The 18,476-nt window shown below is 42.2% G+C and overlaps 1 protein-coding gene across 4 annotated transcripts in view; it reads left to right on the top strand.

The window, feature by feature from the left end:
- The window catches only part of Sh3tc2 (SH3 domain and tetratricopeptide repeats 2), a 62,356-nt gene that overhangs the window by 7,423 nt on the left and 36,457 nt on the right, over positions 1–18,476 (top strand). For 3 of the 4 annotated variants that reach the window (XR_010041669.1, XM_003477336.5, XM_063232334.1), the window contains exons 3-8: positions 3,465–3,592; positions 8,784–8,889; positions 10,374–10,517; positions 11,548–11,749; positions 12,521–12,594; positions 14,718–14,913. Coding sequence is in view for 3 of the 4 variants with exons in the window: in XM_003477336.5 (XP_003477384.2) it covers positions 3,465–3,592; positions 8,784–8,889; positions 10,374–10,517; positions 11,548–11,749; positions 12,521–12,594; positions 14,718–14,913 (850 nt within the window). In the remaining variant the exon portion in view is untranslated. Of the gene's footprint in view, positions 1–3,436; positions 3,593–8,783; positions 8,890–10,373; positions 10,518–11,547; positions 11,750–12,520; positions 12,595–14,717; positions 14,914–18,476 lie in introns of all 4 variants that reach the window. The other variant, XM_063232335.1, reaches the window with a different exon arrangement.

The raw sequence follows: 18,476 nt of genomic DNA, 5'->3' as shown, positions 1-18,476 counted from the left end.
CTCCTATCTGTAGACTCCCTCTCTTTACCTTTGCAGGGTACTGTCACCAAATGTGTCTTTGTAACCACAGCTTTTTCTTTTTTATCAGTACCGGGGATTGAACTCATGACCACACACTTGCAAGGCAGGAGCTTATATACTTGCTAGCTTACAAATCTATTACTTTCCATACCCAACAATTTCAATTTAAACTTTCCCCAGCTTGTATTCAAAGCTTTTCACTGTCTGCCACATATTTTGAGTTCCATACAAGTTTTCCAGACTAGAGAAATTTATCATCATTCAATTTTAAGATGGTTGGATTAATTTTTAAAAATTATGTATTTAATATTGTACTTCAAGGAGTTGTTTATATTTAGTTGGTGCTCAGGAAATGTTTGATAGGTACATGGATGGTTGGATGAATATGTGGTAGTCACATTTATATTCTCTACAGTGTCTATACACTACCTTCCTTGTTGTAGGTCCTGAATAAATATTGCTATATAAATGAGTAAATGAACCAAGGGTTGAATATATAGGATGAGGCTTCCCGAGCAGAAAGGCATTTAAATGAATTTTTCAAAAACAGAAAAAGATTTGGAAGGCAATGAGGGAAAAATCTCATTTTCAGTATGTGTCTCACACGAGGTCCCCTTTAGAAAACTTCAGTGAATCTCATGAGAAGAGAGTTGTCATTAGAGAAAACCATGCCTGGGCTGAGTTCTGCACCAGAAATTCTGAGCACAACTCTGTAGAAGGTGTGGTTTCTGTCATCCAGCAGTGGGGACCATTTCTGAGGACAAATCATGTGTCCACCATTCGCTTCCATGTTCCTCCTACCTCGGGGGCTCACCTCTTGTGGAGGCACCTGGATCCTAGATAACAGGTGTGAACCAGAGACCCTGAGAGCGAAATGACTTAATTGTCACACAGGTAGTCTGTGATCAGCAAGAAAGGGGTTTGAATCTTGTTTGTAACCACCATGCACCGTTAAAGATAGGCTTTCATCTTCTAAGAATATACTTGTCCCTGCAATATAAAATATAGACTTGTGAAAAAACTGCTAGACTTTGAATCTTTAAGCAATACAAACCATGTAAACAGAGATGGTATAATTTTGTCATGCTAGGTTCTTTTAGTCCCAGTTTCAAATTCTGTCAAACTGCTTGGTTGATAATGAGAAAAATCATATGCTTTGCTCTTTTGCTATTGTGTCAGTCTGCTTCTCATCTGTCAGCTTGGGATATCCCTGAAAAAACCTAAATTGCCATCTGTTGTTTGATGAACGCAGAGGAGTCAGCGTTTTTTGCCTTATGAATGCATGAAAGCCAGTGAACACGGGACATCTTTAGGTGAAGCTAAACTGGCTGAAGGCTGAACTTGTTCCTCTCAGCATTTTCTGCCACGAGGCTGATTCCAGGATGGTCAGGGTGTGAGAAGGAGAGCCTGGGTGCTAACTGCCAACCTTTCCTTTATGCAGAACAGCAGGGACAGAATTAGGTAGATGCATTGTCATGAGTACCGGCTTCCAGAAGATTAAAATATGGTGCACTAAGTTCATACTAAAACTCAAAAGAGCCTGATTTCCTGCTGCATTTGGTGTTGAACGGGGTGGGTATGGTAAGGTCCTAGCTACACAGACAGAGGCTCTGCTCTGAGTGTCCATCTCACTGGCTGGGTTCTCAAAAGCAGTTTGTTTACCCACACAAGTCCTTTTGGTTTTGTTTATGTGGATTCACAGGCACAGCAGTGAGATTCATCCCATCAGGGCTACCAGGTAACGAGACTATTCCCAGAAAGACTCTAAGAGGGATTTGGATCGGATTTTAGGAGGAAAGAAAAATTTAGCTTGGCAGAAAGAAATCGCAGGGAAGTTATCATCAAGGTCATGATCAGTTGAGGACAGTCACAAGCAGTTTGAAAGCTGGGTTGGGATGGGGAGGAGAGAAACAGCCGATGCTCAATGTGCATACTGAATACTTAACATGTGCCACACACTTAGTAAAAAGTTTACATGCATATATGGCCGAGTAAACCATTTAAGCCCCTGTACGCTAAGCCCCAGCAAAGCCATTTTGCTATTAGAGAAAATCAGGTGCAGGGTGGTGGTTAATTGTTCTGGACATTATTGAGGGGCAGAGCCGAGACTTGAACTCAGGCCTGACTTCTCCCGGGGTTTGTGTTCATGATGGGCCTCTTCCTGAAGGTCAGTATGCAGTGATGCTACCAGATTGGGGCTGGGCAGGCGGCTGGAGATTGCGGAGGACCTGAGCTGGAGAAACAGCCACTGACTTGCACATCAAAGTCATTTGAGCAAGTTGTGGGGAGCTCCTGTATGCCATAGCCTTCTGGGCCCTCTAGATCACAGACAGGCCTTTAAAGGTGAGAGTTGGGGTGCTCTGTGGACCCCGACAGGGCCTGTTTCTAACAGCTCAGGAATTTGTGAAGTTCCCGGGCAGTAGGAACCAGAAGAGACCTCTGAAAAATCATCATGTCCAGTGTGTTCTCTGATTATTGTGTTGGATAGTTGCTAAGGAGATTGCTGTTTGTTGTCTGAAGAAGACACATGTGAACAGGGCAGTCCTGTGTAAGGTGAACTCCGCAGTGTGGCACTTTCTAGCACAACTCTAAAGGCATCTGCCCTCCCACAGCTGCTCTGTGACTGTTTCTTGACTCCGTATTTCTTATTCATAGCACTTTCTCTATCTGAAATGAATGTGCTTGTGGAATTAGTTATTTGCCAAGTAGAATTCAAACTATATGAGAGTGAAGTCCACGTCCACCTTGCTCCCTACTGTAACCTCAGCACCTAAAGCAGTTTCTGAATTTGGGGCTCTCAAATGAATATTTATTAAATGAATGTGCACTCTAAAGAAATTGAAGATAAAACTTTCACACATTAGACATTTATTCTGACAAACATCAGTAAATGAAACAAGTGCAAAAGCACGTAGGTGTTCAATGTTTGTGGGTGTGGCTCAGTGGTAGAGTGTGTGAGTGGGGCCCTGGACTGATCCCTACTGAGGTAAAAATGACAAAACCAGGTCAGGGAAAGTATATTTGTGTATGTATACGGAGTAAAATATGCAATTTCTATTACGTACTATATATTTGAAATATAAATGCATATTCTTAATTAAGGATAAAGTAGTGTTCATTCAAAACTTTCACAAATCGTCTGCTGGAAACAATATAGATATCCTAGTTGGTCCTTGTTAGCACCAAAGCGGAAATAACCGATACCAGTTAACTCCGGGCTTTCCTGAGCCCCAGCGGGGTCCATCGTGCCCCTCCCTGCACCTAGAGAAGGACAGTAAAGCTGTGCGTGGAGGCTCTTTAAGTCCACACCAGTCTGCGACTACTGAGGACAAGAAGTTAGGATTTAGCTAGACGTGGCGAAACGTGGAGGGGTTTTCTAATGCTCTCTCCTCTTGCGCTGCATGAGCGCGTGCAGTCTGCTGCTTCTCCTTGCTCTCTCTCAGATCTGACGCTGTCCTTCTGCGTGAAGAGCCGCTCCCGGAGGTGCGTCAACGGAGCCCTGCAGGAAGCTGCGTGCAGGCGGCTCTGGGCGCTGGAGAATGAGGACCAGGGCGCTCGCACGCTGTTCAAGGTGAGCGCGGAGCAGAGAGGGACCCTCAGCGCTGAGCTCCTGTCTGCCTGCTTTCCCTGAACCTAGGACAGGGCCTGCAACAGAGTGAGTCCTGGAGAGAAAACACTGGGCTGACAAGGCTGGCAGAGAGACCAAAGGATTGCCTACACGTCCTCTGAGCAAACAGGTGCTGTGCACTTCTTAACAGGAAGGACCAGAAACTGGGACCACCTGGAGTTGCTGGGTCAGAGTCAAATCTGCCACTGTTCGTTTATGACCGTTGCAAGTTATTTAAACTCTGTAGAATGAGACTCATAGAACCTCATAACGTGCTTTTTTCTAATGTAGTAATTTTGAATTTTATTTTTGTTACTGAGACACAATCTACGTAACATAAAATTTTCAGTTTAATCATCTAAGTCTACATTTCACTTATATTTGGTACACTCACAAACAATACACTCCAGAACTGTTATATCATCTCAAAGTCAAGCTTTGTACCCAAAAACAATAGAGTCCTACAGTCTCTATTTTCTCCAGACTCTGGTAACCACTAAGCATAGATTTTATTCCATTAAAAAACTGGTTTTGGTAGTGCCTGGAGCTTCACACATGGTATAACCAAGTGCTCTCTGCCTGAGCCACACTCTGGCCTGCGTTAACTGCTCTAACTGTTCCAAGGAAAATTCTGTCTCAAGACCCACCCCTGCCATCCAGCCCTGAGCTGCTGAGAGGACAGGGAGGGCCCAGCCAGATTCACATCAGGGATTCTGGTCCTTGGGGCCTCACTTGAGCAGGACGTTTTAACTCATTCCCTTTTGGATGTTTCAAAGGCCTCCTGAGCTTCCTCTGGGGCAACTCTCGGGGTGACAGAGGCTTTACATTGCCATTGCCATTGGCCACGAGTTGCAAGATGGAAACGCACCCTTAGTGTACACCTCTTCGATGGCTGTGTGCACAGAGGCACACCGGTCATCTCCAACTCCAGCCCCACAAGCACCAGGTCCGCGCTGAGGAGCGGTGCAGACACCCTCCTGGATGGTGCTCTCTGCCCCTGTGCACTTGATGGAGACTTCTGGTCTGCTCCCCAGCAGGACCTTTCAACTGGTCATTATCAAAGTGACCACCTGGCCTAGTCAAGGTCCTCCTTGAAGACCTTGTACCCCGGCGAGATCCCACTTGGCCAGCAGGCATGGATTCCCACAGAGTGGCTCCAGCAGGTCCCTTCTCAAGGGTGATACTGTCAGGAAGCTTGGAGCAGAAGTCAGTGTCACATTTGCAGAACATTTTCCATCATGGGGTGGGGGTGGCAGAGAAGATGGGGTGACAGATTTCATCTGCTGATGTTTCAGAATTCATTTGTTTCTTGGAGGTAGGGAAAGCCCAGGCTCTGTGGCAGTGGTTTTAGGTGCTTTACCAGCGACACCGCTTTCATGACTGTCCCCAAGCCTTCATGCTCCGGTGCCATCGGCTTCTTCCCAGTAAAGCCCTCAAATCCACCCACTGCCAGCAGAGCACATCTGAGTTGCAGATTCCGACAACGCACACCTCGTGTGGGCCTGGTTCAGGGCTGGGAGAGTTCTCCAGGCCCCTGCCCCTGGGTCAGTGCCCCACCAGGGGCAAGTTTTCAGCTCAGCTGCCACAGTCATGTAGCTCTGGGGCTCCAGGTGGTAGAAACTGGAGTAAGTGGGGCTCTGCAAGTACAGATTGACAGACTGATTGATTGCAGTACTAGAGATTGAATTCAAGGCCTTCATACTGAGCTACATATAAAGATCTATATTATATATAGATTTTTTACAGCAACAAAATTGCCAATCAAAATCCAATAACTACACATAGCAGGAAGGGAGGAGAAAAAAACCAATAAATTAAATGGTTTCCTCATTTTTCATAGTGGGTAGATAATATCTTTGATTGTTAAGCTGGGAAGAAAGTTATGACCAGTGTTTGCAGTTCAGGAGGTACTAACTAGAAGAACTAAAACCAGAAATGGGTAGAATTTGTTGCAACTAGCAGTGGGAGAAGGAGAATACTGCTTTACATAGTGAATTGATATGTTCTAGTTAATTTTATAGTGTCTGCATTAATTGTATAAAATGAAAAGAAAAAAAGTGCCACATCATGTAGCAAAAAATGTTTGATTTTTCAGGAAATGACAATGAGATAGTATTTATCAGGAGCTTGGTATTGTACTTGGGTGGTCAATATGTATACTATAAATAGTAGCTAGGAGTTTAATTTTTTATTTATGATGTTTAATCCCTGGAATCCAGGAATGTGAAGGCACTGGCTGCTGATCCATGCAATAGATTTTCCTTCATTTGGGCCACTCTGGGTGTGGGCGGGGCTTGACTGAGTCAGCCAACCCAATGGGCCAAGCCTTGAGCTGGGTGTGTGTGGGGATAGGGCTAAGGCCCAAAGTCAGCTTGACCTAAGAGATGGTCAGAGCTCCGCATTTTACTTATTGTAAGTCACACTGGGCAACCAACTTCATCTCTCTGTGACCTAGCGTTCTTGAGTATAACATTACAATCATGTCATTTTTCATTAGGTCTAGTACATCATTGATAATAAAATGCTTCATTATTTTGTGTATCTCCAAGAGAAAATAAATGTTGTGAGTTAGATACGATGCCATGCTTCTTTACTGTTTGTTTTAGAAGTGATTAAAATTACAAAACATATATATAGTTACAAAAGCATATATATAGAATGCATTAACTACTATAATAGTATTCTCTTCATAGGATTATTGTGGGAGTTAAAGGAGGTATTTCTTTAAAACTCTTGGCAAAGTGACTGGCATGTAGTAAATTGTTTGCATATAAATTTTTACCCAGCAACCCAGCACTCCCAGCACATCCCAGATACAGGATGATAACACCTGTATCAGCCAAAGGTTTGGGACCTTCTAGGATCTGGTATGAAGGAAACTGATACTGGAGTTTGCTCTTTTTTTTTTTTTTTTTTTTGTCTTTTTCCTTTTTATCGGTACCGGGGATGAACTCACGACTGCCTGCTTACAAGGCAGGTGCTTATGCTGCTGAGCTAAACCCCCCTTGTTTTGGGTCTTTCTATCCCTTCCTTTCCTCCCTAAGTTTCCCTCAGGATAAGGGTCTGGGATTGATTTTGACTGGAGAACCTGGTCTTGGGGATTTTCTTTTTCCTTTTTAAGTAAGAAAGGGTTGTTATTATCATTTAGCCAATAAATAATTAATTAATTAATTAATTAAAAATAAAAATAAATAAAAAAGTACCTTTTTGAGGGACCTAAAAGATTTGGATAAGTGCTTGTCATTTGAGTTGACTACTGGGAAGTAAATCCTCATACCCAATAAATTAAAATATCAATCTTTTGTTATCTTACCAGACTTGGTGGGGCTTATTTTTCTCTAAGAAGGCCTTAAACCCTAAGGGCTCAGAGTTTAAGAAACCTTTACTGATTCCTTTCATTCTTTTTTTAAAATTTTATTTTAAAGAGGATAAAACCAAAGAAAATAAAACAATAAAATCAATCAAAATAAACTAGTGTAAGTGATACAGGACTTCAAACGCTTATGAAATCAGCAATAGTTACCATAATGCCTTTTGATGTCTTCAAAATAGCTACAAATACCTTCGGACATAACAAAAATCGAACAGAACAGAAGTACAGTAGAGTAGAGTAGAAATAATAATTTAAAAATAATTTAATAATTTAAAAAACAATGACTGCAATAAAGAACTTCAAAATAAGCTAATAGTAAATCCATAGTGGCTATCATAATATGTCTTGCTATCTTTTAAAAAGTTGTTCCTGCCATCAGATTTAACATAATCAAACAAAACAAAAGAGAATAAAACCTAACCCAAGAAAACAATGAAAATGATATAGTTTCCAGGCGGGGATCACCTCCTGGGAAGGCCTGGCACCCCACCCCACTGCAGTCCACAAATGGTGCTGACTCAGGGAGAAAGGCTTGGGTGTGGCTGTCCCCACTCCCGCATGCACATGGCACTGGTTTGGGGGGGTGTATCACCTCCTTGTGGACCTGGTTCTCTACCCCTTACAGTCTGTTAAACCTGATTCCTTTCTTTAGCAGCCTCCAAGAACCCTAGAGTCAGTACTTTTGTGAGGTGGGTTCTGACTGTCGTAATTTGATCATTCAATTCCCATGGAGAACAGAGAAGAGTTTAGGGAAAATCAAGACTGGGCAGTGATTCAGGCCTGTTTTTTCAAGTATTAAAAAAACAACAGACTTGTGGTCCTCTTTCTTTGCTTGTGACTGGAAGAAGTTTTCTGGTCGGGAAGGCCAGTGGACGCCTGTATTTTGGGGTGGAAAATGTACATGTCTTTGCATTTTCAATTGCATTCCCTGCAATTACTTACGTCAAAATAGTTAAGGAAATGCACAAAGATTTAACTACAAGGATGTTCATCCAATGCCATTTAAGATATTAAAAAATGCAAAAAGATCCAAAAGTGAAATCACCAGAATATGATAAGAACTCATTATGTTAATGCAACAATGGCAAATAAGTAGCTACCGAACATACCTGAAACCATCAGTGACATAGGCAGTGGTTCACAGTATTTAGTTTAACAGAAAAAAGAAGATTGTGAAAACAATTATGTACTTTGTTTCCATTTATATCAAACAGTTAAATGGAAACTCATGAAGAAAGAGTCACAGTTCACAAATGAAGACATTAACACTGATAATCTCTAGGAGGAAAGATTATGGATGATTTTGCTTTTCATGTACTTTGGTTTTCTGACATGTCTGCTTTATAAAAATAACCAGCAGTCATAGATCCACAGTCAGATTTGCTTGCAAGTTTCTTCTATGATTTATCCTCTGCTCTCCTAAGTATACCTTTTTCGAAGCATAAAATGCATCATCTTCTGCATATAGTTTCATATTCTGGCTTCTTTTTCTTACATGTAACTGTGTTGATTTGGAGCCTCTGTCAGTACACAAAGGTCTCCTTTATTCTTTTTAATACTGTGTAATGTTATAATATTTCACTGCATAAATGCACCATACTCTATTTTAACTAGTTTCTTAATGATTACTATTTAGGATGTGTGTGTTAGAGTTTTATTTCTTATTTTGTGGGGTAAAATCAATACCAGAACCAAGAAGTTCATCTAATGTGCTGGGTCCTTAGGTAAAGTAAGCTTGTTAACATGACGCTGTTCTAGGCTGACTTCTTGCTCTTTGTTCAGGATCTCTCTGCAAGGTTGGTGATGATCCAGTCCCAGAGAGCACAGTTCCTGATCACGTTTAAGACCATGGAGGAAATCTGGAAGTTCTCTACCTACCTGGATTTAGGTATAGCATGGATGGGGTGTGAAGTTGGGGAGGGACTCACCTTGCAGTTCAGCCAGGTTGTAGGGGTTGATTCTAAAGCACTGGTCAAGTCCTGATAATGAAAAGAAATAGAACTCTAAAGGGAAGACTTAACTTTTGAAATATCACAAACTTCCTTAAACTAAATCTAAAGCAAATAGTAACTACTACTGTAAAAAGTCATGTGGGGAATTAGTTTTCTTTTGTTCAAGGAGAGATCTAATTATTCATTGACTAATCAATCAGTTGACAAGTAATTTAGCCATCTATTAATATTGAAAGTATTGAGATAGATATGAAGTTGATTTTTTTTTTAAAAGGGAACTTGTCAAATAGGATCAAATAAGTGCTCAAAATATTAAGGTTCTAGGTTTCTTAGCTCATGTATTTTTAAAGCAAGGAAAAGGGCGGGGACTCATCCACTACGGTGGTATCAAGACAGCAGAACTTTCTGAAAGGCAGGGAAAGATGTCTGAGTGGAGTGGAGGAGCCACTGTGGTGGCACATAGTTCAGAAGAAAAACTCACAGTAGGAATCTGATGGCTTCAAAGCCAACTGAAGCCAAGCCAAGGGAAACGCTCAATTTGATGAACATCTGATGTACCCCAGAAAAATGCTGGGTTCCGTGCAGATGTCCATAGGGAGAGATGTTGGGCAAGGTTGGAGGGGTAAGGCTAGAAGTGGGGTGGCTTTCTGCTCTCCCTATTATATACCTTCTTTGGACGCTAGAGAGCCTTAGTATTCAGACTGTGCTCCGAGGATTAGCTGTACTAGCATCACCTATGACCTGCAGAAAAGTAGAATCTCAGACTCCAAATCAGCGTGTATGTTTCAATAAGATCTCCAGGTGTGTGCTTAGAAGGTCAAGAAGTACCATGGTAGAAGCAGCCAGGCCTAAATCAGTATTATAGGCCTTTCAGAAAGGAAAGAGGGTTTTGCAGTGTTAAGAAACCTCAAGAGAAGCAAAATTTTAATATGAACAACTCATGTTTCAAAGCATGTTGAGGTACTACACATAATTATTTAAATTTTATTATTTTCATATTTTTAAAAAGGCAGAGCTTACTGAGCACTCACTGGACAAACCTCAGCGTCAGTGCAGGGAAAATGGAAGTAGATCCTACATCTTGTGACTGTGGAGAATCCCTTTAGTCACTCTCTTGTTTGGGACACATGAATTTGAATTACAGGTCGAGAGAACTTAAGGGGGAGACCAAGAAGCCCTGGAGAAAACACGTTAAACTTAAGAGCTTCCAAAGCTCAAAGGAAAGAAATTTAGGTTTGGTCAGTTCATTATGCACTTACAGAGATGCACAAGATGTTACAAATGGTAAATGTCATTTAAACACAACTTATATTTTTAAAAGTATTCTGAAAATATGTCTGTGGTCCTCCAAGAGCAGAACCTTCTGTGATCTGAGGGTGGAGCCTACCTCGTTCAGGAACCTTGTTGGCTTAAATTCTAGGCTATGTGTCCACATGTCTAGAGCATCTCCTCTTTGACCACAAGTACTGGCTTAACTGCAGATTGGTAGAGGATACGGAGATTCAAGTTTCTGTAGATGAGAAACATCTGGAAACCATGTATCTGAGTCTCCTGATACAGGAAGGTAAGCATGGCTAGAGGTGGGGGTGGGGGCTCATCTGAATATTCACCAGAATGCCTGGACTCATCAAGACACACAGGGAAGCAGAAAGCATTTAAACATGCAGCATTCCAAATGAGCCTACCTGTCAGTTATAACAGTGCCTGAAACCTCTCACTTCAGACTGACATCGCATGAATACCTGGGCCAGTTTGCCTCACTCATTGATATTAGAGCTGCTTGGGCAGTTTTAAAAAGATGTCCATGTCAGGGATCCATATTGGCCAATGAAATTCCTAAAGGTGGGACATTCCTGCCTTTTTAAAAGTTTTCCACATAATTCAGATGATATCCAAGATTGAGAAAGGCACATATAAACAAGCGACATAATTTGATTGTAAAATAAAGTTGCAAATCTTACAAAACCTGAGGTATTTCCTGAGAGTGAGCAAAGTGATGTTGATATGCACCCCAAGTGAGGATGCGCTTAGACTGACCTAAAAGATGCATTGGATTTGCATAACATATTTTCACAAAAATGATTCTTTTTGTGATAGCTTTGCATGAATCATATATGAAAGAAGGAGTTTCCTGATCACTTCTTGGCCTTTTGGCTAAGATCAAGTGTAAAAGGAGTTTCATGTTGTGCTATGATAAAGCTTACGGTACTTACATTCACCCAAATCAATTTATTTTTTTGTTGGTTCTAGAATTAAGTGTGAGGTTGCAATTATAACTGAAGTTCTGTTAAATGCAAACATATTCTCTTCACTTTTTATATAATATCTTCTTCAAGATAAAGTTCCAAGTATGCTTTTTGTTCACAAATTGCTCAGAAATGTTGGTGTCTATTTTAAGCGAATTCCCTCTCAGTGGCTTTTTCTTGCTGGTTTTCCTGGGATCCTAAGGACTTGGTGGAGTGCCTCCTCCTGGACAGTCTGCTTTACTCCTAGGAATAAGTGTCTCAGGATGCTGGAGAGAAACATTACCTTGTGTGATCATTCCTTTTCACTTCCCACTACACCTCGGAAAGGGTTTTTCTCATTATCTGCAGGTCACTTCTTCTGCAGAGCCACGTGCTCCGTGGCTCAGCCAGCTGAGAAGGAAGGGGAGTGTTTGGGGCTTTGCAAGAATGAATTAATTTCCGTGAAGACCTCGGAAGGGGAATCGGCGTGGGAAGGCGTGTCCTTAGTGAGTGGCCAACGGGGCTTGGTTCCGGTGTCGGCCCTGGAGCCCCTGCCCGTCCCTTTCCATCAGTGAGTAGCCACCATTTCCTGCAGAGGGTCCTAGAGCCGGATAGGTCTGCACAGAGCAGAGCAGGCTTGCTGTCCGATACCCGCCCAGGCACCTGCATGAGAACAAAATGCAGGTGCTTTTTAAAAATTTATTGTTTTTTTTTAACAGCCAAGATTTGTACAATTAATATGGAGTGAATTAATTTGTACAATTAATTTGGAGTAAATTTCAGATGGATATTTTACCCAGGCAGAAATTCACCATGTGAATACCAGTGCAGCGTTTCTTAGGATAGTGACCTGAAATTCGTATCACTTAGGATTTTACCAAAAATCCAAATGCTCTGGCATTTCTCAGATGCTCTTGAGGCTGGGCCCAGGAATATGGGCTTTAAATAGGTTCCCCAGAGTTTTTTCTTTTTTAAGTTTGAGAATCCCTGCTGGAAAACATTGTAAATTCAAATATGTAGAGTGACAGTAAACATTACCGCAGAGCCTATGTTTGGTGCTGGCAGAGACTCTGAGGGATAAGGATTTGCAGTGATCTTTTGTGGATCATTTAACTGAGAAAACCCAGCTGCAGAGCCAGCATACACCCCAGGTCTGCCGAACTCTTCTTTTTACAGTGTCTAGCATAAAATAAGTTTTCACCAAGTGTCTGATATCATGAAAATAAGCTAAATAAATCCTTACTGTAATCATCCTAGGTATTCATCATTTTTATAACAGACTGTTTTCATTGTTTTAAGCTTTTGAAATTCATGTTTGCAAACGTTCTGTTTCCACTGGCAGATGGTTCCTAAAGAATTATCCAGGAAGCTGTGGTCTTTCCAGGAAGAGGGATTGGACAGGCTCTTATCAGATCGGTATGGCTGGGTTGAAAATGTAGTTAGGGAGATAATGTTGTCCTGCCTCCTAATTTTATCTGCAGGCTTGGAGTCGGTTGATGGGAATTTCTGCCTTGCCTGTGCTACTGACTGGATTTGGGGAAGTCATTCGCTGTCTGTAACTGTGATGTGAGAGGTCTCAGTCCAGACTGCAGATTCAGGTTCCTGAAGGGGCAGACAGGGCACTCAGATATGTGCCGGGCTCTGTGGGAGGGCCCGAGGCCACAGCAGGGATTTAAAGATAGGTGAGAAAAAAGCCCAGTGTGGGCCAAATTAAACCTTTTGTGAGCCAAATGGGCCTGCAGGCTGCCTGTTTTAATTTCTGGCCAAAATATTTTCTCATTTCCCTTAAAGCACTGTGTAACTAGACTTGAATTTAAGAAGAATATGAATATTTGACACAAGGACAAACAGTAAAAGTTTTTGACCAAATGAGTGAAGTTTATACACACACACACAGACACCTATATGTATGTCTACATATTCATGTATATGAATGCCTACATTTGAGATGTTTTCCATCTGAATAATAATGTGTACGTATGTGCACACACACCTGTATGTACACATGTATCTACTGGATAATAAAGGATCTAGAGTATGCCTGCCTTCTTCATCCTTAGCGCCCTCCCCATATCCCTATACCCTGACACAGAGCCTTCAAAAAAGTGTAACTTTACCTCTAAGTTCAAGTGGCATTTTAAAAAAAGAGCTAGAAAGAATTATGGAACCCAGACACGAGAACTAATCAAAATTGATGGTTAACAAGATATTTTGCTTTGTAAGGTGATGTAACCTGATGGGAACAGGGCTTTGAAGTCCATTTTGGTTCAGATGCTGCCTTCACAATTTAACACCTGTGTGACCTTGGTCACCCCCCTGCCCTCACTGTGCCACAACTTCCTCATTAATAAAATGATAATAAAGCTGACTTTAAATCTTGTCGAGAGAACTAGACACTATGAGATCTAGAAGTCTCCTAGTACTATTCTTCTCAGTGTAGATTTCTAATGTGTGGTCCCATAAACCTACAAAACAATGGGAATTTTTGCTCATGAAGACATAATCGAGAGAAATTTGGTAAAAATGTTTGAAAAAAATTGAACCAAAAGTATGAACAGAGGAGCAAAAGTAAATATAAAAACAGAGACACATAAAAGACATTATTTCCACCAGCACAGAATTAGTGGGAAGAAGGGTTAGTGAGAAGACCTAAGTTCGGGGTTCAGTTTTACTGACTACAAGCTCCTGGGTCAGCTCTTAGTGGTTCTTCTCACTCCTAATCTATGCAAAGAGGATTCTGATGGCTGCCCTGCCTGCGAGTTAGCGTTCTCGGAAAAATCTGAGGAAAGGGCTAATTTGTAAACTACACAGAACAACATTATAAATGTCATTATTAGATCTTAGGCAACTTATCAAACTGAATAATTACCATAGACAGAAGCAGGCTCTTGTAGATCCCTCTGGGGCAGCAGCAGCTTCCATTCTGCTAATGCTGACCAGGCACCACCTATGGAGGGCTGACTAGGTTCTGGGCATTGTCAGTTTTGTCCCTTTGATTCCTGTAAGTTATGAACATCAAACATTGTGGTTATTCCCTCTGTACCGTTGGGGAGGCTGAAGGTCACAGTGGTCCAAAGCAGATGGAAAGACACGTAGGGATCTTTTGGTGGAGAATGGCTCATCTCACATGCTGGTCTGTGGATTTGTGCCAACCAGGACCAAACATTTGTATAACAGTGGCAGAATCAAGCTAGGACAATACTGAGCTCTCCAGTTTTCCATAATCTTCATTTATTAAATTTTGAGACATAGTCTATATTCTGGGAATATCTTTCTTAGGCCTTTAAAACATCTTTTCTATTACAAAAGGATGATGAAAGTGGGTTGCAGTTCCTTTTTTTTGGAATGTCCCAGTTTGACAATGTGAGAAGCCCATTACTCTATCTCATTTCAGATGGTTTACTTTTTCAGGCCAGGAGGGGATCTCGCTGGCCTTTAGTATGAAAGCCTGGGATGCCCTCCGTCTTTATTACACTGGCAGGTGGGGATGCTCAGCGGACGCTGCTGTCTGCGTTTGACCTATGTGCTGTTTCCCACAGGCAGAGGAAGATGTAAGGCCTCGAGGGATTATGAACAGGAAGAAAAGGATGAACTGAGTTTCCACCAGGGAGAAAGCATCGAGATCATCGGCTTTGTCATACCTGGACTTCAGTGGTTCATTGGGAAGTCAGTGAGCTCAGGAGCAGTAGGCTTTGTCCCCACCAGGAGCATAGATCCTGATTCCTACTCCCCAGTGTGAGTACGGCAGTGAGTCTCTCCTGGAGCTGGGCTGCCTCTGCCCAGCTGTGTGCATGAGCTGTGCATAGGAATGCTCTAGTTATGACAGCCAAGGCACACGGAATGGGAGGGAGGACGGGTGGGTGGTGAGAGAACAAATGAGCTTGTTTCATACAACAGTGGATCATTGAAACTTTCCTCCGTGCAGGGAGAGTTAGCAGTGCCTCAAGAAAAAAGGTCTACTGTTAGGCACCAAGGGTGTGTCTTTGGTGTTTGGATCCTTCCATGCACCCGTCCAACCCAAAGCCTCATTAAGGGATGAAAACACACGAGGAGCACAGATTACCAGCTTGGTTCATGGACAGTCCCCTCCCTTGTTGGTCAGAGAAACAGGTTCCGTGTAGGTTACAGATTTGCCATTAATGCTAAGCATTGAATGTGGGAGATCAATATTGGCTAGGGGAGCAAAGTGCATCTTTTACCTTTTTCCTCCCTAACTCTAGGAAGGCTGCTTGTAAGAAGCAGCTTGGTCCTCTGGACCCACTGGCAGATGTCCAGCTTGCTCCGCCCATTGTGTCAGTCATAGGAAGGGAATCTCAGCCTTGCACAGTCCCTCTGGGGAGAGCTTCTTGCAGATGTTAGAAAACAGTAGAAAGCCTGGGTCTAGAAAGTGTGAGGCGAGGCAGAAAGTTTGTGCCTCATGTTAGACATACAGAGAAGTTGTGGCTCAAGGAGTATATGAGGCTCCCAACATTCAGACTGGGATTCCTCTTCCTATGGGAAAGAGTCAGTGAAGAGTGAACTGAGGAATAGAAGCTTCCTCTATGTGTTACTCTTCATGAGGAGAGCAGATAGAGGACCATCTTCCCTCTGCAGAAATGTACCACCCAAATCCCACAGAACAGGGAGACCACTCACTGAGCTCCTGAGAGGTGTGGAGGGCTACGGGGACTTGTAAGGAAGACGAGAGTATGGAGAAAACATTCACAAAGGGCGATGAGTTAAGTTTTGCACAATGTAAGATTTTAACTGATGCAAGAGGGAAGGTGAGAGCTACTGACTCATGACCCTTGGAGGCAGGTTTCAGGAGGTACAGAAGGGTGGCTGCTGGACACTAGAGACTGATGGTGGGGTTAAGGGCAGCACCTCGTGGGAGGAGCAGGAGCAGAGGGGAAAGGCTGCTGCTGGAAGATAAAGATTTGGGGAGCTCTGCAAATGTGGAGAGCCGAGTTCTGCTCCAGAGGCTCTTATCTTGTCTAGGTGGATCCTGGGCTATGATATTTATTAAAGCTCCCTAGCAAAGGCTGTGGCTATCAAGGTGAAAACCAGAGCCCCTTATTTTTTTGCAGTGGGAAATGAGGACCTGGGAGTGAAGGGGCTGAACTAAGTCTTTGGGTCTGGAAGCCTAGAATCTTAATGTTAAATGTGCAGGTCCTTCAACTGGTTATAAACAGAACGGAGTTTGTGGGGAAGAGCCCATTCCAGAGCAGAGGAAGGACAAACATAGCGAAGGATACAGAGAAGTTTACTGAGAGGAAAGAGCCAGCCTTGGAGGAGGTGGGAGGTAGATAATATTGTCACTGGCCTCAGTAGGGAAAGCAGGGCCACCTAATAAGGAAAGGGTGGGCCACTGGAAGGTCATGGGAGGAACACAGCTTAGTGGTTTGCAGAGTTCTGGGGTTAGATATCACCCAAAGCATTTATGACCATGTGAGTACATCCCATATCACCATTAGCTTATCATCCATGTGACTTTGGACACGTTGAGTTTCCTCTGTGCCTCGGTTTTCTTCTCTGTGAAATGTGTATAATGTGATGCCTGCCTAACAGGACTGTCATGAGTGTAAATGAGCTGATACACAAGGCACTTAGAATGGTGCTGGCATGGGTACATCAGTGTACCTTGGCTCTGATTCCATTCTTGTCATCACTGTGAGTATTTTTGACAGCTGATTTTAATATAATATTAGAAAGGGAATTAAAGTTTACAAATTATATTTAGAATTTTTTCTTCAGTCAAATTTTATTGGTACATTTGAGATATACAAAATGATCACATTCATCATAGAGTCCGTGATCTTTGGACTTTTACACCTCACACATTGTTCCAAATGGCAAAACTCAGTACCACTAAGTCAATTTAGCCATAATGCTTGAATAGCTTAGTTGCACGATCTTACACTGAAGAGCAGCATCATGTGAGGTAGTGATGCCACTTTCTCCTTATCCACAGTGGAATCGATAAACCTGCACCGGTGGGACTCATTGCAGCAGGGGCTGTACAGTTGGTAAGGAACAGGAAAGAGAGCCAGGAAGCAAGGAGGGGCGGAATCAGGAGAAGTGGGAGCAGGGTCCTTGTGTACCCTAGCACTCTCTGGACTGCAGCTATTCTTAAACTATGGCAATTTAGGAGCAGATGCAGAGCTCCCAGCACTCAGCAGGCAGGGACTGAGGTTTCCCAGGTCCTTCTGCACTGTGCCCGGGACTGGCCACTGGGTGTCGCCCTGAGTCTGTGTTCCTTTGCTATTGGGTTCCTGAGGAAGGCCTCAGCCTTTGCTGAAATCTCCATCCTCCTCCTGTGAGTTCTCTCCCTGTGCTGATAAATTCTTCCAAGAAGTGCATGAGTGTGAACATGTGTCTGTGTAGGTGCACATGCGTGTGTGCCTTCAAAACTACACTCACAGTATCCGATGGAACTTCTCCAGAGGCTGCTTCGTGCAGCTGATTTAGCCTGTGCTTAGTAACACACAAGAAGGTCTTGCCCAAGGAGCAAATTTATGATTTCTTTTCTTTGGCACAGATTTTAATGCCAGCTACCTAGTTTAACACAAACTTTTTAGCAATGCAGCTGCAAAGCTAGTTCTTGAAACTTTCAGAAAGCATTTTGTGCAAATAGATATAGTGCTGTTTGGGGTTAGCCTGAATGATTTTGGGATCTCAGAGATTTTGAGTTTTGATGTTCAAACTAGTGTGTGTGTGTGTGTGTGTGTGCACACATACACACTATGTCTATTCGCACAAAATGCTTTGGTATTTATCTTTCTAATTCTTATTCTGATACATTTTAAAGACAATTTTTATTTATAAACAAATGACAATGATGTTATGTATTTAAAATTATATATATTTCTTTCATAACTGGCTTTTTTGGTGAACATTGTAAATTTGGATTTATTCACATTATCGCAGATATAGTAAATTTTAATAATGTGTTACTTAAAAGAAACTTGTACATGTCTAAATTAAATAACTAAATTAAAAATAGGCATGGCCGGGGGCTGGGGATTTAGCTCAGTGGCATAAGCACCTGCCTGGCAAGTGCAAGGTCATGAGTTCGATCCCTGGTACCAAAAAAAAAAAAAAAAAAAAAAAAAAAAATAGGCATGGCTGATTAGTGCCCTGCAAAGCAGAAAAAAAGCAACATAGGAGAAAACAGTATTTCATAGTATTAAAAGTTTTAAAACTCTTTTGCTATACCCTTTTTATTCTTCATATTGTTCCCATGTCTTCTTTATAATTTTATTTCTTATTATGACATCTATTTTTGCTGATGAGAATTTTGCTGTTAGTTTTGTGCCTAT

The sequence above is a fragment of the Cavia porcellus genome, unplaced genomic scaffold (genome assembly GCF_034190915.1).
Source record: "Cavia porcellus strain 051 isolate PalLab524CR breed Dunkin Hartley unplaced genomic scaffold, mCavPor4.1 scaffold_21, whole genome shotgun sequence".
Lineage (NCBI taxonomy): Eukaryota > Metazoa > Chordata > Mammalia > Rodentia > Caviidae > Cavia > Cavia porcellus.
Note: the sequence above shows the minus strand (reverse complement) of the source record. Positions and strands in the feature narration are given on the sequence as shown.